This window comes from Panthera tigris, chromosome C2, assembly GCF_018350195.1.
Source record: "Panthera tigris isolate Pti1 chromosome C2, P.tigris_Pti1_mat1.1, whole genome shotgun sequence".
Taxonomy (NCBI): Eukaryota; Metazoa; Chordata; class Mammalia; order Carnivora; family Felidae; genus Panthera; species Panthera tigris.
The window spans coordinates 25,758,106-25,778,321 of NC_056668.1; the positions used below are offsets into that span (position 1 = coordinate 25,758,106).

The 20,216-nt window shown below is 37.7% G+C and overlaps 1 protein-coding gene and 1 long non-coding RNA gene across 5 annotated transcripts in view; one reads left to right on the top strand and one right to left on the bottom strand.

The window, feature by feature from the left end:
- Positions 1-247: 247 nt before the first annotated feature.
- LOC122230486 lies at positions 248-6,450 on the bottom strand. The gene is made up of 3 exons (XR_006207463.1): positions 6,330-6,450; positions 4,767-4,801; positions 248-422 (listed from the first exon to the last, which is right to left on the bottom strand). It is a non-coding gene; the product is annotated as an uncharacterized LOC122230486 (long non-coding RNA).
- A 237-nt stretch (positions 6,451-6,687) lies between these two features.
- Positions 6,688-20,216, top strand: part of CC2H21orf91 (chromosome C2 C21orf91 homolog) — a 32,408-nt gene continuing 18,879 nt past the window's right edge. Inside the window, exons 1-2 of one of the 4 annotated variants that reach the window (XM_042956281.1) lie at positions 6,688-6,802; positions 7,704-7,837. In XM_042956281.1, the coding sequence (XP_042812215.1) occupies positions 7,711-7,837 (127 nt within the window). In that variant the 5' untranslated portion in view covers positions 6,688-6,802; positions 7,704-7,710. The other 3 variants (XM_042956279.1, XM_042956280.1, XM_015536910.2) reach the window with 3 other exon arrangements.

Below are 20,216 nucleotides of genomic sequence, written 5' to 3' on the forward strand. Positions count from 1 at the left end.
GTCAAGAACCAATTATATAACTTGTCTTTGTATATTACTTTACACATTTTTGTTTATAACAAAATGTGTTTACAACACATTTTTGCCCATGCTATAGAGTTGAAAGGATTGCAGCTAAAGATAAAATCCTTGACTATCCAAGTAAATAAGTTAGGTTTTACCAAATAAGTTGGTAAACTGGTAACTGTCTAAATGCTAAATAGATTTATATATTACTGTTATGAGAAAGTCAAGAAATCAGCACACGTTTGGGGGAAGAAAACTTCATCTGTGTTTATTTCAGAATGGACTGTGAAGGATGGACTGCTAAAACTAGACTGGAAGCAAAGAAATCCTGTGAAGAGGGTCTTGTTTGATGAATGAAGAATTCACTCACAAAGTAAATGATTCCAGCCAGGATAGAGTGAAGAGTACCAGAGTCACTGTTAAAAGTTAGAAAACAGGGGAAAATATATGAAATTTCTGTTTTCAAACACTGAAACACAGGAAGGCAAATAGGAAAAAAAAGAAAAAATGAGGTGAGCCCTACAATTGTCCCAGTTTTATAGCTGGAGGTACTTTTAGGCCATGATCAACACAGGGAGACCCAAAGCAAAGCTGGGCTGAGGAGACAAAGATTGAGCTTGGGGAGTATGAAATGTCTGGAATTTGCAATAAGGAGTTAGAAAGGAAGAACTGTACACAGAAAGAATTTCATAATACCCTTTCTTTAAGTCTTTGCCTGAATACTAAGCTGTGCGTGTATAGGGTGAGGCTCCAAGAGAATGGGCAAAAATTAACTACCAGAGGAAAAAAAAATTACTGGAGAACTACAATCTGAGTGACTAGTGGCACTCACATGGGAAAGGGGTCATTTGAGTTTCATCCAATTAGAGTATAGAAACTTTATTAAAGACCTAGGACAGACAACAGAAAGCCTAATCCAAATTCTCTAGAAAAGGACTAGAAAATCCTTAAAACAAAAGGATAATCCAGACCCTCACAAACAAAGTTTAAAAACAAGCCTCAAACGGATCAAGCTGACCCACTACTAGAGTAACAGCCTCCCAAAACAAAACCCAATACTCTTTAAAATTCTAAACATCTAATGTATTACACAATGCTGCTGTAACAAATTGATATAAATTTAATGGCTTAAAACTATACCCATCTATTATCTCATTATTCTGTAGGTAAAAAGCCTAAGTACAGCATGATTCTGTTGAATCCTCTGTTTAGAACCTCACAAGGGTGAAATCAAGGTGTCAGCAGGGTATTAGAATGAACTTCCAAAACCCTTTCAATTTGTTGGCTGAATTCAGTTCCTCTCAGTTTTGGGACTGAAGTCCCCATTTTCCTGCTAGCTATCAGCTGGGGCCCAGTCTCTGCACCTAGAGCAATGGTGGCTAAAATCTCATGCTTCCAGTCACTTTCATTCCTCCTTCTGCAGCATCTGTCTGACTTTAGTTGGAGAAAGTTCTTTGCTTTTAAGGGCTCATGTGATTAGACCGGGTTTACCCAATAATCTGGGATAATCTCTGCATCCTAAAGTCCATAACCTTAATTATATCTGCACAATCCCTTTTGCTATGTTACATACTGTATTCGCAGGAAGCAAGGAGTAGGGTATGTGTGTCTTTGGGGAGCTATTCTACCCACCATGCTCAACAAAGTCCCATTTACAATGTTTAGCATCCAATCAACGCATATCAGATAAAGTGCAGGAAAATATGACTTACATCCAGGAAGAGGAAAAAAATCTGTTAATATATTTTTATATTTTTATTTTATGTTTTAGTAATTTCTACACTCAATGTGCAGCTCAAATTCAATCCCAAGATCAAGAGTCACATGCTCTTCTGACTGGGCCAGCCAGATGCCCCAAAATATCTATTAATGTTAACAGGCAGAAATCACAGAGATAATGGAACTAGCAGATAAAGTTTTTAAAATAGTCATTAAAGGGGGTGCCTGGGTGGCTCAGTCAGTAAAGCGTTCAACTTCGGCTTAGGTCATGATCTCATGGTTCCTGAGTTAGAGACCCACATCAGGCTCTGTGTTGACAACTCAGAGCCTTAAGCCTGTGTCAGATTCTGTCTCCCTCTCTCTCTGTCCCTCCTCCACTTGCACTCTGACTCTCTCTCTCTCTCTCTCTCAAAAATGAATAAATAAAGGTTTTTTAAATTAAAAAAATAGTTATTAAAAATATATCCAATGTTTTGGGGGATCTGGGTGGCTCAGTTGGTTGAGCAGCAGACCCTTGGTCTCAGCTCAGGTCATGATCTCATGGTTTGTGGGTTCCAGCTCCTTGTCCAGCTCTGCACTGACAGTACCAAGCCTGTTTAGGATTTTGTCTCTCCCTCTCTCTGCCCCTCCCCCATGTGCCTCTCCCTCTCCCTCTCAATAAACTTTAATATATATATATATATATATATATATACACATATATGTATATGTGACATATATATATATCTCCAATGTTTTAAAGAAAAACATAAAGACACTGAGGAAATAAGTGTAAGTTAAACAGAAGTAAACAGAATTTTCAAAATATTTAAAATATTTAAAATATTAATATTAATATATTTAAAGTATATTTAAAATATTTTTAAAATATAAAAACAAAATTTTAAATATATTATCTGAAATGAAATTTCACTGGATAAGCATAAGTTAGACACTACAGAAGAAATAGGAAACTTGAAGACTTGTCGATAGAAACTGTAAAAACTGAAGTACAGAGAGAAAATGTTGAAAAATAAATGACCAGGGCCTTAGTAATCTCTAGTATAATATTAATCAATCTAACATGTATAATTGCAATCTCATACTCTAAGAGAAGATTACATTCTTTTTTACATTTGATGAAAAATATCAACCCCATATTCAAGAGGCTCAACAAGCCCCATGCAGGATAAACATATCTTGGTTGGCTTTCACCAACCAAGACACATCATAATCAAACTGGCTAAGACAATTAAGAGAAGACTGGAAAGCAGATGGGGGCGGGGGGTGGGGGGTGGGGGGAAGACACATTATACGCAAGAACAAAAGTTAAGAAATTCAAAGGCTAAAAGACAAAAATCTACCTTCCTAGAATTCCGTATATACAGAACGATTGCTTCAAAACTGAAGGTGACATAAAGACACTGTCAGACAGGGGTGCCTGGATGGCCCAGTCAGGTAAGCATCTCACTCTTGATTTCAGCTCAGTTCTCTCACTCTTTTGTGAGACCAAGCACCATGCTGGACTCTGCACTGACAGCAAGGAGCCTGCTTGGGATTCTCTCTCCCCCCCCCTTTCTCTGGCCTTCCTCCCACCTCACACTCACACATGCACGCTCTCTCTCTCGCTCAAAAACAAATAAACATTAATGAAAAAGACACTGTCAGACAAATGATAGATGAAATAAAATTTGTCAGACAAATTTCTCCAGGGGAAAGAAAATGATACCAGTGGTAATATGGATACACACAAAGGAATGAAGAATGCTGAAATTGGTAAATATGTGGGTAAATATAAAACTTATTTCATGCTCTTATTAAATTTATTTAAAATATAGCTTGTTGAGGAAAAAATGTATTTGGAGTGTATAACACATGTGAAGTAAGATACATGACAATAATAAATGATCAGAGCAGAGAAATATATTATTATAAGCTTCTTATGTTTTACATAAAATGGTATAATATTATTTCAGGTAGATTGTGATAAGTTAAAGATGAATCTACTAAACTCCAGATATTTTTCAGCCCCAAAATACATAAATATATCCATCAATCCCTACACACATAAAATATAGCTAATAGAGGAGATAAAATGAAGAGACAAAATACTAAACAACAAAACAAAACAGAAGACTCAACTAATCCAAAGAAGCCCTGCAAAAAGGTAAAAGGAACAAAGAACATATAGAACAAATAGAAAACAAATAATAAGATAGTAGACTTAACCCAACTATATCAATAATTGCATTAAACATAAATGGACTGAACACACCAATTAAAAGACAGAGACTATCAGACTGAATTTAAAAAGCAAGACACAACTATGCTTGTCTACAAAAAAAAAATGTAGAAATATAAAGACAGAAGAGGTAAAAATAAAAAAAGAGAAAAAGATACACATGCAAACACTCATTATAAGAAAGCAGGAGTGGCATCAGAGAAAGCAGATTTCAGAAGAACTATTACCAGAGATAAAAAAATTGTATAGTGATAAAAGGATTAATTCATCAAGAAGACATAACAGCACTAACTGCATAAAATTGTATAACTTCTGGGGCACCTGGGTGGCTCAGTCAGCTAAGCGTCCAACTCTTGACTTCAGCTTAGGTCATAACCTCATGGTTCATGGGATCAAGCCCTGCATCTGGCTCCATAGTGAGCATGCAGCCTGCTTGGGATTCTCTCTCTTCCTCTCTCTCTCTCTCTGCCCCTCCTCTACTCACTCTCCCTCTCTCAAAACAAATAAACATTTTTAAAAAAATGGTATAACTGCTTGGGAAAGCACTTGGGCAATTTATTTTAAAAGTAAATATGCACTGGGTGCCTGGGTGGCCTAGTCCATTAAGCGTCCGACTTCAGCTCAGGTCATGATCTCACAGTCCGTGAGTTCGAGCCCTGCGTCAGGCTCTGTGCTGACAGCTCAGAGCCTGCAGCCTGCTTTGGATTCTGTGTCTCCCGCTCTCTCTGCCCCTCCCCTGTTCATGCTCTGTCTCTCTCTGTCTCAAAAATAAATAAAAACATTAAACAACATTAAAAAAAAAAAGTAAATATGCACTTACCATATTACTCATCAATTCCACTCCTAGGTATTTACCTGAAAGAAAGAATACATGAAAACACAAAAAGACTTTTAAATGAATATTCATAATAGCTTTATAATAATAGTTCCAAAACTAGAAACAACTCACAGGGATAACAAATTGTGCAATATTACTCAGTAGTAAAAAGAAACTACTACAAAGCTCATCATAAATTGCAAAAACATGCTGCATGAAAGTAGCCAATCACAAAAGAATACATACCATTTAACTCCATGTATGTGAAGTTCTAGAAAAGGCAAAACTTGCCTTTAAGGATATAAATTAAATCAGAGGTGGGGGGAGCTTGACTTGGGAGAGACATAAGGCAATTTGGGGGTTGTGGAAAGGTTCAATAAATTGATTGGCGTGGTGGTTACACAGTGTGTACATTTGTAGAAATTCACTGACTATTTTTAAAATAGGAAAATTTTATTTCTGTAAATTAGGCCTGGATTTCTTGACTTAAACAACAACAAGAAGGGTCAGGAGTTTTAAGGAGAATTAACAGGGTAAAATGCCACAGGAAGTAAGATAATTCTGAGAAATGAAAAGAAGTTTCACTTTCACTGCAAGAAGTGTGATTTTAGAAAACACCTTTATTGAAAAGATGTGTAGAATCCATGATGCAAGACATTTTGGTTATACTTACCTAGACTGAAAAATTCAAATAGAAAAGGCACAGACTATTCTATTTCAGTTAATGCTTCTCAAACTTCTATTTCAAATGCTTCTTTAATGTCCATAGGAATCACCTAAAGGTCTTGTTAAAATGCCGGTTCTGATTCAGGAAATCTTGGGTAAGATCTGAGATTCTACATTTCTAACAAAACACCAGGTGATTCTGATGCTGTTGGTTCATCCACTACACTTTAAGCAGCAAGAACACAGATAACATTACTGAGGCATCGATGGTTTGTATCCAGTGCCAATTTGGTCTAGAAGTTTCCCAGATCTATGGAATCCATTCCTATCATCCGTTACATGCAGACTGACAACCCAGCCCGCTTCCTGTCTGTGAATGTAACCAGTGCAGGTGCTTATGATGCTGTGGAAAATAACAGTGATTTTACATCGGCAGCCCTGGGTCCAAGTCCCAGTTCTGTTTCTAACCAACTATAATCTGAGTTAGTCATTCATAGCTATGAAATGAGAGAATAGTTCCGGTTTCTCCTAAGCTGTTGTGAAGATTACAACAGAAAATGCAAGCGAAAGTATAGCACGAAGTACAACCTTAAAAAAATAATGGCTTAAAATGTCAAGCAAAGTAGGCAGAAGATCTCAAGTACCACACAGTTTGAGAACCGGGCGGGACCTAAAAATATGAGGCGGGGCTCTGGGATTATCCCGTGGGCGTGCAAGGAATAGACCATATTATACGGAAGGGAAGCCCCATTTAAAAAGTAAGCTTCTGTATTTAACATTATCCCTAAATGATGAAACCTGAAATCTGAACTTCTCCCTTATTAAATGTTTCAACTGGAACCTAACTCGACGTTCAGTGATACTACTTTCTCAGTCTAGTGATTTCAAACAAAATCCTACCCACGCATTTATGTTCCCTTCTCCGATCCATTCGTCACTTTTCTGCTCCCGCCCCCTGCGGCCCCCGCCCGAGGGCAGTAGTTTCCACTACGCTGAAGGGGGAGGTGGTAACGGACTCCGGTATCTACTTGCCTCGAGGAGGGGGGTGTATCAGCAGCCACGTTCCAGAGAACTGTAAGAGGTGTGGGCCAAGAGACTCGGAATCACGAGAAAATCCTAGCCAAGAACGCGGCGTCGGAGCAAGCGGAGAAAGGCAGGGCCCACAGCCGCCTGGCCAGCGCGCAGCTTTGCCCTCGGCCGCGCCCCCCCCCCGCGCGTCCCCCTACCAGCCTCCGCGGGATGGCACCGGCGGGAGGGGGCGGGGCCGGGCGCGCTGCTGCCTCCTCTGCTGCGGCCGCCTCCGCTGCGGCCGGAAACAATAGTGGAGGAGCCGGAGCCGTGCGGAACGGCTGCTGCGGCGCGCGGAGCCGACGGTAAAGACCTCGCGTCCCGGTCCCAGACCCGCAAGCGCCTCGGCCCCGCGATCCCGCGGTTCCGCCGCCTTCGCGCTCCGAGCCCCGCGGCCCTTCGCACTGCTCATCGCGGGGCGCCTGGACGGACGGAGAGTCGGACTCGGGTCCGCGGCTTCGTGAGGGACGGGCGCGCCCCCCCAACGCCGGATGTGGAGTGGGGGCCTGGCTCCCCGAGGCGTTGAGTCCCGGGCTGTCCGGCTGCCTTGGCACTTGGACGCCTTCTTGGGTGGGAAGAAGTCCAGGGCGAGGGGTCCCCAAGACTCCTACCAGCTCGGCTTGGACACCCCGGCTCCGGCCGTGTCCGACCCGTGCGGTGGAGCCGCTGCCCGGCCTTCGGTGCGGGTCCTTTGGACGCTGCCGGGACGCCCTTTTCGGGTGTTCGCGCTGGCACGTGTGTTTTTCTGCCGCGGATCTCTGATAGGAAGCCTCGCTACATCGAGTTAGCGAAACCCATCAATGAAGTTAGCAAAGCAGTGTCCCGAAGAGATCGTTTTTCCTGAATTTAACAGCGTGAAGTAGGTTGAAAGACCCCTGGCAGCGCTGCTAAGCATTCAGTGCCAGGGCCGGGGATGGGGCAGCGAACACCCGCAAACCGCTTTCCTTCAGCTCACCTCCTCAACCAAGTGAAGTACGAGATCAAAAAAGGCGCTCAGGCTTAGTGACGCCTATGGCAAGGCTTTAAGTTTTACTAGCTTTGTGACTTTACACGATAAAAGTGTGATACTCAAGTACAAGCATGGCGATGCTTGTTTGATGGGGCTGTGACATTAGATAAACAGCATCCTTCCCCTAGAAGTTCCTGTTACTGCCATACCGTCAAGTTCTTGAAATTGCATAACCTACCCTTTCTGTTTCTTAACAGGGGCACTATGAACGAAGAGGAGCAGTTTGTAAACATTGATTTGAATGATGACAACATTTGCAGTGTTTGTAAACTGGGAACAGACAAAGAAACACTCTCCTTCTGCCACGTTTGTTTTGAGCTAAATATTGAGGGTAAGGATACAGTATAGATTCATTTTAATGGCATGAACTTTACACAACTACTTTTGCTGAACTAACTATACGGTGAAACTAAAATTTCTTGAGTGATTGGCACTTGTGCCAAGTATGATGTGTGAAGATCTGTGGAAGATAAAAATTTATGGAAGGGAGGCCGAAGTTCTCACAGCTGTGAATTTAAGATAAATCTTTTCCTTTTTTTAATTCCCAGGGTACTAACCCCATTTTTGCTAATATAAAAACAAGGTATGAGCATTGAGTAGGAAACGTGTTTTCTGGTTTGAGACCGTATTAACTTGTCAGGTGGATGCTTTTGTTCGTTGTATATTAAGAATGAACATAACCAAACATTTACATGGATGGGAAAATGTAATTTAATTCCTTTGGCCTTTCATGCTGGTACCTGACTGAGGTGAGCGAGAACTCTCTTCCCCAGTCATGTCTTATCTGGAAAAACATTTTTAAATTTTTAGATAATTTCTAAAAGGTGATCACACACACCTTTAATAATTTTTAAAAACTAAAAAGGTTTTTTACATTTCTTAATAGTAATTTTGAAAGTATATGAAAGAGTTCTCCAACTACTAAAAAAAGTCTTCTTATTAAATGTACTATTTGTTTGGATTCGTGTACAGTTAATATGTGTATGGACATGAGTAGTTTGCCCCCAAGAAACATGTGGGATATGTTTCTTTAATCTTGATATTATGATAAAACTCAGATTTTTAGAAGAAATATTTATGACTCAAACTAAAACGAATCTTAATATTCTTGTGATAAAAAAGTTTATGTGTCATTTGAATTTTGAATTGTAACATATCAGTACAGAGATTTTGTTAGACTTTTAGATTTGGGACAGTTTCAAAACAGTATTTAATTTTTTTTTTCCTGGATTGTATATTTGAAAAATTTCATTACCTTTACTTTTTCTGTTAAGTAACTAGAGTTGTGAAATGTTCTTATAGTTAATCCTAATGTATTTGTTGTTACTGTTTTCAGTTTCCTTTTGAGATTCCTGTTAGGACTTTTCAGATATTGTTGTAGGCACCAAATTAACATATTTAGCTATTCTGTAGTAACAAGCCAAAATTATAATCAGAAGTAGACACTAAAATCATAATAAATTGCATGACATTCATCTTCCCCTTACGATCGTATTGGTTATGTTAGTTTTGCCATTTTACCTTCTGGAAGAATTGTAGTTCCTGAGCATGACAATTGATGGAAGATCATGGATTTCTTGGGAATAAATAGAATACATATAACTTGGGCCTTAATAAGTGTAGTAATTATAACTAATTTGAAAGGACTGACTTAAAAACATGATTCTTCTATAGCATTTAAATTACCATGTCCTTAATTATGCCAAGGTGACAGATATAAATTTATGTTCTTTGGAAATAGAGTTGGCCCTATATATTCTTCTGCATTGCAGATTTTAATTTTGAATGGGCAAAGGCATTAGAAATGATCCAGCCCAAACCTGTATTTTAATTGAAGGAAACTGAGGGTCAAATAATAGAACTGTTCAAGGTTGCAGTGGTGATGGCAAACTGTCGTTAGGTGCCAGGCACTGTAGTAAGCACCTTACATGGATTATCGTATTGAATGAACTCAAAATAGCTCTGGGATGGCTTCTGTTATCCATTTTAAAGGTAATGGGACCTAACCATTGAGACCTTCAAGAAAGGCACTTTGAAGTCACACAGCAGCAATTGACATGCTGGGGTTTGAAGCCTGGTGATCTCTTTCCAGTATATATTTAAGTCCATTGATCTTTTGTCAATAGTTATTTTAATATCGGAAACCCATTTTCCTGAATCTTAATTAGCTATCCTTGCCAACATTTCCTAACCAGTGCTTCCTAATAAATCATCATTAGTGGTGTTCATGCTGTGATAGAATTTTTCCACAGAAACCTAAACTTCCATAATTGCTTTTCTAGCCTTTCAAAAATATGCCTTTCAACTTGTTTTCTGTCATTATATAGAGAACATACAAATATTCTTCAGGTACCACCTTTGTAACTATTTCATCTCTGATAACATCTATTTTAATATATAAGCATAACATAAGTCATGTTGTTGAAATAACAGTGATGTGTAACTTAAAAAACAAAGAGTTCTCAATTTGAATCAGAACTGTTTCATTTTATGCTCTACATACACTGAAGATTTTATATTTTAAGATGTGAATCAAACTTCACGGAGAAAAATTATTTTAGAATTAAATTTTCTTCTCCATTTATCTGATGTTGCTCTTCCAAATATATACATTTTTATACTTAACTACAGTGACAAGCTAGTCTATTATAACCATTTTAACTTAATGTCATAAGATTATTATAGGAGGAAAGGGAATGAGAACTCTGAATTCCACAAAATTTCAGTTTTCATATCAGTATACAGGTCTTTAAAACTCAACGAAAAAAAGTGATAATAAAGTAATCGCATACCTGAAAAATAACAAGGTATATTCTGGTCTATGTCAATAAATCTTTTAAAGTGTTTTAAATTTTCTCTTCCTTATGAAGTTGTTAGCACAATACCAGCCAATAAATATTAGAATATAAGAGGAACTTTTAAAAACAATGGCATTTAACTATATTAGTTTGGTGTAAGTCTTTGTAGTATGGTAATGTTGCTCTTACTTGGTTTCTTAGTTTACTAATTGCTAAATTTGTTCTAAAGCATTCTATATTCTCCAAGAGGCCAGTTTGAAGAATAATAACAGTTTACCTAATTTTGAGTCCACACATTTGTAGTAAACAGGAAATTTTATATCTTTTGGGTTGTTGATTACATCAAATCAAAACTGGTCTAATCAAATGGCCTGTTGTTTAAAGCTGTGTACCTGCATATATTTATAAATGAAGACGAAAGAAGAAAGAAAGAACAAAAGACAGTCAAATCTCCTTGGAGAGATTTCGTATTCTGAGCATGGCTCTAAATTGCCTTTTTTCTGTGACTTTACAGTAATTAAAAGGAAATGGTACCTATATTTTGTATACTTCCTTGTATACTTCAAGGACCTAAGAAATGTACTTTGAGGACTTAAGTGTTTTGAAATGCTTGCAAGATTGATTTTTCTTTGTACCTGTAATTCACATTAAAATAACTTGTCTACTTCTAGGATTAGAAAACAGATGCACAAACTTCCTAATACTCATGGCCTATCTTAGGCTCTAAGACATTATAAACTTTTTTATGCATGTACAATCAGATACTCTAATATGCATCATAGTTCATGATACTAAATCTTTACAATTAGTGACCATATTCCTACCTTTCCCTAAGCTATTGAGGCTGGGAAGAAGATAGCCCAGGATAGTCAGGAGCCAATAATAAAACTCAGCTGTAATGTAACAAAGTTGGAAATGAAGCTAGACGGGACAAAAGTCCAGGACTCCAATCTGTTACTTCATACAGTTTTCATTTTCTGCCAAAAGACTGTGCAAATAATTTTTAGAGCATTCTTACCTTCCTCTAATAACGGACTTCCTCTCTTTTCTTTTCTGTGGAGATAAACTTTTTTATAAAACTGGATTGGGGGCGCCTGGGTGGCTCAGTCGGTTAGGCGTCCAACTTCGGCCCAGGCCATGATCTCACGGTTTGTGAGCTGGAGCCCCGCATTGGGCTCTGTGCTGACAGCTCGGAGCCTGGATCCTGCTTCAGATCCTTCACTCACGCTCTGCCTCATTCTCTCTCTCTCTCTCTCTCTCTCTCTCAAAAATAAATAAACATTTAAAAAATTAAAAAAAAAAAAAAAAAAGACCGGATTGGTTCCTCTTATGCCAAGCAAAGTTTTCAGTCTAACTTGATGGTTGATTAGTAAGCACCACCACTGCTTACTAGTTCGTCTCCAACTTCATTCTCCCCCTAATTTGTTGGAGCTTCTAGAAACTTTTCTAGAAGCTGACCCAAATTCATATCCTTGGTAATCTTTCCAGCAAGAAAATTCTATAGGTGTTTTCTCACTGGTGAACCCAGTGCTTACTTTTAATCTTGTTCTTCCTTGATTTTATGTCTTTGAGCAAAACATTGTTCACATGGTTAGTAGTCAGTAGTCAGTGAGCAGTTGGAATCTCAACATTAAATCCTGACTCAGTTTGGTTGTCAAGACTGGTCATTTACTACTCAAAGTCTGCCAATAGCTCTTCCTTTGTCCTGCTTCTGACACACTAGCATCTTTCCACTTAAGTAAAAAGATCCACCTCTTGTGATAGGGAAACTGTATTTATAGCTAACTGTATCTGGCATTAGCCTCTTGTTTCATATAATTGCAAATTGATACATTGGTATTAACTAAGAGAATACTTTTATTTTTTAATTTTTTTTATGCTTATTTATTTTGGATAGAAAGAAAGAGTGTGAGCAGGGGAGGGGCAGAGAGAGGGGGAGACACAGAATCCGAAGCAGGCTCCAGGCTCTGAGCTGTCAGCACAGAGCCCGACGTGGGGCTCAAACTCGCGGACTGCGAGATCATGACCTGAGCCGAAGTTGGCCACTTAACCAATAGAGCCACCCAGGTGCCCCGAGAATACTTGTAAATATAAAGCTCAGTGTGACTTTTAAACTTTAACTTGGCTATCTTTGATATACTTAGAAATACAGGCACAAAGTTAATTCTTTAACTGCCTTTTAATGTCACTTTAAATAAATTTGAATACTTTTTAAATGGCTGCAACAGTAAAACCTCATTATTTGGACAGGAGTAGGGAGGGATGAAAGTGGAAAGTAGTTTTAACTGGTGATAAGTTTAAATTATAGAATACTTTAAAAGAAAAATAATTGAATCTAGGCTAACAGAATCTAATGAAGACTTGTGACTTAACTACCAACCCATTTATAAGGAGCCAGGTTCTAGAATCATCCCTGTGCTAATTATGTTGGCCTCTTTTTAGTTACTCCCAGCTTTTCCTCCCTTTTAACTTTGTGAAGCTTTCTAATTCTAAAGTCTAGGATGAATTTAAAACCTAGATCGTACACAAATTTTGATGGGGAAGATACATCCATCAGGAATGAGATCTGGCCGCAAATAACAGGAAATGCAAATAATGGTGAAATAAAACGGAATGGATATTTATATCTCCCATATAAAAAGAAGTTGGACCTGGACTTGGTATGATAGCTCCCTGATCAGAAGGACTCAAGCTACTTCTGTTTTTGTATTCCACTTTCCTTACCACATACCTAACTATCTTCAAGGTCATCTCATGAGCCAAAGTGGCTGCTGGAACTCCAGCCATTGCTTTCTTATTCTCAGACAAGAAAGAAAGGACAGCAGGACATCTGACAAAAGATGCATGTTAGCAGTCTTGCATCTAAAAAGGGGTTTTTCGTGAAGTCCCAGCTAATAGTTTCTTACACATTTCATTGCCCGTAAGAGAAGCTGCTCCAAATAACGTCAGTGTTTCACAAAGATGGGACAAAGGATATTGAGTAGGCAAGAAGTAAAATCAGGCAGAGAGGGGCCTTCCTAGTAATTAAAGGTTATTCCATGTTGGAGACAAACTATTTGAGCTACAGCTAATACTAACAAGTAATGCTCTGATGATTCTTCCAATCCTGGAGTTAGAACTGGAAGGGATTTTAGCGGAATGAGGGATTGTATTCTGAGGATGGGCATGCAGGCAGATCACATGTGGACTTGTTGCCAGAAAGCTGTAAGAGTTTTGAAGTATCTAACCTATCTCATTATGTAACATGTAAGGATTAATGCTACTGTTCTGAAAGAGGTCCCCCAATTTTTGTCTGGAAGAAATTTGTGTGGTTAAGCAATTTAGAGATTATAAACTTGGGAAAACTTTTCCCTCCTCTCTCCCAGACTCTGTTCATGGTAGACTCACATGGTTTCTACCTCCCTCATACTTTTACAGGGAAGATTGCTTTTCCGCAGCTGGGTGCATCTGCCACTGCTCACTTCTGTTCTGCTGATTAAGCACGTGGGTCCTAGACTCAGACCTGGCCTTGCATTTGACCCTGCCACATAACTAGTTGGGTTTTCTTGGCAAGATATCTAAGTTTTTGTGTCATACTGGTTCTCAAATGTTACCAGTAAGAGCAATTTCCTATTGGTATTTCTTAACCTTGAAATTATTGTGCCAGAATCTCATTCAGAAGGCTGAACTCCCATTGTTGCCATTTGTTCCAAGAAGAGTACTTGGCAAAATAAGCAGTGGATCTCAGGTTTGTTTGTTCTTGATGCTGAGGATGAAGCTGCAGTGATTGGGAGCACAGGTTCCTAAAACTGCTCCAGAGGCCCAACACCTCCAGCTGGGGCACACACTGCAGAGCCAGACTGGATTCGAATTCCCATTCACCAACCAGGAGAACTTGGGCAAGTTGCTTAAGTGTATTATGATCCTGTCAATTCAGCTGGAGGCATATGCCTATCTGAATTTTAAGTAGAAAATGATTAAGATTTACTTTCTCTTCTTTAGTGATACAGTGTATAGTTAAAATACCTGTAGAAATGACTAGAAAGGTTGGAAAGCCTGACTTTGCCTACTGATTTTTAAGCATAACCAAGCATTTATTCGAGCTAACAGAGCTCTCCCGTCAGGACTAAGAAGTAAGTGGTAACATTCCCAATATATATGTGGTGAAATAAAGGCTCTGGGGTCAAGTGAACTTGCCTAAAGTCGCATAGACAATAAACGACACAGAAGGGATTCCAATAAGGTGTCTCATAACAGAGCTGTTGTACCACTGTGGGAAATGGACATTTCTGTTTCCTTTGTCATATTTTAACAGCTTACATTGTAGACCAGCACCTCTATAATGATGCCATTCACTCATTCACTCACTGGTTTTCTTAATGTTTTTGAGTGGTCCTGATAATCTGTGTAGGTTTCTTTTAAAAAAAAAAAAAATTAATGTTTGCCTCCTCTGTCCTAGGCTTTTCATCCTCACTCTGGGCTTTCATAACCTTTTATATGATGAAAACTGACAACCCCTTGCCTCCTCCTCCTTCCCTTCACCCCCACCCCCAGCTATACATCAATATATGTAACTAATTTTTAGACATCTTCACCTATGTAACCAATAAGTACTTCAAGTTACATGTCTAAAGCTTTAAGCTGTTATTCCTACCCTAGCCATATCTCTTTTCAGAGTGAGTGAGTGAATAAATAAGTAAATTCCCCTTCTATCCCTGAAACCAAAAATATCAGAGTTGGAAGTCAAGGGTGGAGAAGGTAAAGACTTACATGCCTAACTAAAATCTGTGCAGGTTAGCTCCACAGAGAGAGCCTGCCTGTTTCTTAATTCTTAGAAAGTTACTTCTCAAAGGAGCCCTCCCTGCCTTTTAATTCTCCTCCCCCTGGCCCCTCCCCACCACCACTACTCTCCCCAATATTCTTTTCCTCATAGCACCCTTTTTTTTCATGGCACTTGTTATAATTGTTTACTGTAGTTCTTTGCTTGTGTGTTTGTTTAATGTGCTTCCCCCCCCCCCCCATTTGTAATTCTGTAAGGACATGGATTTATTTTAGAGTGTGTTTTGTTTGCTAGTACATAATCAGCAGTAGCACAGGCCTGGCAAAGAGAAATGAATAAATATTTGACTGAAGACTGCATCAATCTAAAGGAGACTTTAGAGTACTGTTTCTCTTTACATTATTTTTCCTTTAAACTTGCTCACACTGAAACTTTTCTGCTATTTTTCTGCCCTTTTAGAGAATTTCATGAGATCTTTTTGGAGTCTACTAGAAGTTTTATGAATCTTAACTAATAGAACTTTGTACCATATTCAAAAAAATAAGATGTAGCCAATAATACTAATAGTGATAATTGGTTCTTTTTCAGTCAGGGTAAAAAACAGACAAGTATTTTTCCCCAAATACAGAGCAAGAAGTTTTAACAGGGCTGTGTCAAGAACGGGAGTTTCTAGATTCATTTTATGCATTGCATTTCTCTTTTTCTGGACACCCCAACATAGTGTTGTGTGCTCATAATGATGACCCCTAGGCATTTGATGACCCTGAGTCCTCTTTAAATCAGTGATAAAAATATATTCATTAAATCAGTGATTTAAAGTTGAAAACAAGGAAGCAGAATATACAACCCAGAATATCTTAGTAATAAGAACATCATAATTATAAATAAAAAGGATTTGTTAGAATGTTAAAAATGTGGCATTCTGGTTCAGCTTCATAATTCTTTCATCCCATTGTGTTGACAAAGATGAAAAATATTTTATGAGATATGGAAATAAATTAAATCTAGATTGAAAATCTTTAATATGTAGGTCAAAATTATCTATTCTCAGTAAATGGATATGATTTATGTGACTTAAAATAATTTAAAACTGTTACTGAAAAGTTGATAAAGAGAAATCAGCTACCCAGAAATAAAAGGGTAATTTTTCTATCACATGCAAAATAATGTCCTGTGAAGAAAGAAGACAAAGATAGGTTTCTCTGTTCTCTGGAAGAAGTGAACTACGCTCTCAAGTTAGGAAGAAGCTAGTTCAACTGTCGGTAAATACTTAAGGGACTTACACTTTCAGATAAGAGACTTATTTAAATAATAGGTATTGTTTGTCGAGTATTGTACACTTTACGTGTGTTGTTTTTATTGTTATCCCAATTTGATGAATAAGGAAAGTGAGCAGACAGGCTAGGTAACTAGTCCAAAGTTGCACAGCTTACAAGTTCAAACCCAAGGTCTCTGATTCCAAAAAACCAAGTGCCTAAATCATTTCTGCTTCCAAAGAAAATTACATGAACTATTAAAATTTAGGAGATATTAAGTTAGGCAAAGTCAGAGATGAATTATACAAATGTGAATATTGAAGCAAGGAACAAAATCTGGGTCTCAGGAGACATAAAATTTTTTTAAATTATTTCTCCCCATGATATTAATACATGTTGAGTGGAATATCTGAAAATATACATTTCTGATGACTTAAGAGAGTAGGATGATGCAGTCTCCACATGGACTGTAATCTCAATATGTTGTAATCTCAACAATCTGTCAAGAAAATACAATATTTAGAACCCTTGGATTGGGCTGGTAATGATCAGAGAGAAGGAAATACACCTGTGACTATCTTGCCGCTCCTGCTAAGCTTGTTGAGCTGTAGACTGACATTTGCTAGAGAATCGTGCAGGTGTCGACTGGTATTGAGGCAGTGGTTCTAACACTGTTCTCTGTCCTCCCAACCATCTGGGTAATGGAGGCTTACCCTGATTATCAGTCTTTCAAGAGGGAATAGGAATCTGAGTAAATGGATGCAGCCAGTGCAAACACAAGTGAAAATGTTAGCACCATTCCTGGAAATTGCACACCATGGTCTTTTGCTCATCGGCCTCAATAAGTGCCTGGGGCACTTTCAGAAAGAGAAAAACAGGTAGTTTATGAGATGAGTTTTCTAGTTTCTGAGTTTAGAAGGTAATGAGCATTGAACTTAACTACATCAATAGAAGATTTTAGAAATACTTAGAACATACTCAGAAATACAGCACCTCTGCTGATATTCTGCTTAAAAAAAACTTAAATTTTCCAGTGTTTATTACTGAATATAAAGACCGCATACCTTTATATTTGCATAGTACTTTAGAAAGTGAAAGGTGCTTTTACAGCACCTTAATCTCCACATTATATAGGAAGTTAACATTGTGAATTTCAAATATAGTAATACATCAAAAATGTATAAGTGATTAAAATCAAAGAGGCTAACACTAAAAAAGTATCAAAATGTGGTAACTATAGTTCTAGTTAGAGTGGATTTAAATTATGCTAATCCAATTTGGCACACCATATGGTCCATTACGATTTTGATAAGGGGAATAAACCCATTAAACACAGCCTTAGATTTATAGTTTGTAATAAGGGAAACTTGCCTGTTTGTTTACAAATAATTTTAAACTAGTGTATCTATTTCTGGTAATTTTTTGCCATTCCTGTCTCAATTGTATACCAGTAAAGCAGAATAATTTGTGTGTACCCATTAAAATCTAAATCTCATAATTAAAGCTGTGTGGTTGGGTCCATAGCAATTTTTAAGCACAATTATTCAGTAAATATTAACTAAGCAACCACTCTGTGCTGGAAGTTATTCTAATAGCTGAGGATAAGACATGGAATAAAACAAACATAAATCTCATAAAGCTTATATGAGAGGACAATAGACAACAGAATAAATTAATTATATAGTATGTTGGAAGAGGATATGGGATTATTTGCCTTTGTGAAGTATAGATTAAATCACTAGTATATTTTTCCACGTATTACCTTACTTGAAATTTACACTTAATGTTCATTTCTTATGAAATAACATGGAGATTAAATAGACAATGAAAGCACCTTCCAATCTCTAAAGTGCTATTCAAATATACTTAAATGACATTTTTAATATCTAAAACTTAGGATAACTGTTGGAATAATATCTACAATGAATGTAGTGAACAAAAATTGCCAGTCTGATTTGAAAACAGAACCCATATGTTAAAGTTTAGGGGTATTGGGGAGTGTTTCAAAATTAACATAAAGTACTCTTCATATTTTTGTATTTCTATCTTTAAATACTTACAGATCTTTAAGTATTGTGTACAGTGTAAAATATTTTCAAGTTTTTGTATTCTTTCTACTTCCTTACTAACACTGTTTGTTAATATATTTGTCCTGATAATATTTCTGTTTATTATTATTAAAATATTCTTTATAATCTTGATTATGTTACTTTGGCTTATTCAGAGTATTTTCAGGATATCAACAATCAGTTTTCAACTCCGTGTCAAGCAACATTTTGATTGTATTTCTGCTACGAAGTAGAATAAATATATATAGATTAAATATAACAGTATAGATAAAATATAATTCCTACATACTGTATCAGAAAGTTCTCCCGAAAACTCAGTTTTAGGTTACCAGTGTATTAACTAAATGTGTCTGGTAAATACCAGCCGCAAGTATCTTGAGAAAGAAACTAAAATCTCACAATTCTATATCCAGTTAGGACTAGATGTAGAAAAATATCATGCTTTTTACAGACTGTCTTTTCTACCACCCACTCTTCTTAATTCATTTATTTACTCTCTCCTCCATTTGTTGTAACTTCTGCTTACTCATCATCTTGCCTACCTACAGTTACTATCTCTGTATCCTGGCAGATTGACCAAAAAGATGGTTAGAGTGGCAGAAATGCTCATGTCTCCCATACTTAAAAGAAGAAATCATAAACCATATGATTTCTTTCCCTGAAACCATAGTTCTTGGAAGAGTTGTGTTCATTCAGGGTCTACTCAATCCTCCCATCCTATCCTTCAGTGCCCTTACAATTTGCCATCCTCCTTAACTCTCACTAGTGACCTCCTTGTAGTCAATGCAGTAAATAGTCTCATGTTCGTGCCATTATCAAAATCTGACATTTAACATTTTCTTTTGAAACACTTGACTCCATGGGTTCTGTGAGAAAAGAGCTGTGTCCTCTTATTTCTGCCCACTTTTCTGTCTTCTCGGGTTCATTGCCAGGTACAAATCCCTAAAATACTAGTGTTTCATTGAATTCTGTCCTTCTCTTATTGCATTCATCTACTTCTTTCATTGACATGTCTTTAGCTATACCTCTGTACTATACCACAGACACATTGCCAGGCCAAACCAAATCTTTCTTCTGAGTGCCAGACCTGTATATTCAACTGTCTTGAATATTTTGTGCCTTCCATTTGAATATTTTGTACCTGTCTTGAATTTAAGTTTCTCAGAACTAAATGGATCTCTATTTCCGTATACACATGCATTTTATATTTCATTCATCTTTGGTTCAAATGGAACTCTGGGATCCACAAGCAGAGATTTTGATTTCATAGGTCTAGAGTTGATCTTGAAATTTGCATTTTAACAAGAGTCCCAGCTAACTGTTCTGCAAATGACCTCAGGACCAAACTTTGAAAAACTGCTATTAGTGAATGAATGGTTCCTGGTTCTTCAGGACTTTCCATGTAGAGTTGTGTAGGAACAATGATAATGTAGCCCAGAATCTGATCAAGGCTCTGCTGTTCAAGCTGTGTACCCTGGCAGGGATGACTTTCCAATATATAAAGGCAAGTTGGCCTATGGCCTAGCAGCAGGTCCTGTCTGTTACCCGACAGCTTCCACCCGCCCTCTCTTTGCACTCTGTCCCTGAGTCCTATTGATCCTCTCCCATTTGTTTCCTACTTTTCATTCCCACTGCTATACTTTTGTCCAGGCCCTTTTTCCTCCTTACCAATATTACCCCAAGACTACTTAATTAGCTTCATAGATTTAATCTTTTTATCCCCACCGCTACCCTACCTCCCCATTTCTTTCTCAGTATCACCAGAAAGGTCTTTTACTTTAAAGATCTGATCATGCCATTCACTGTCATAGAACTAACTATCCATTGA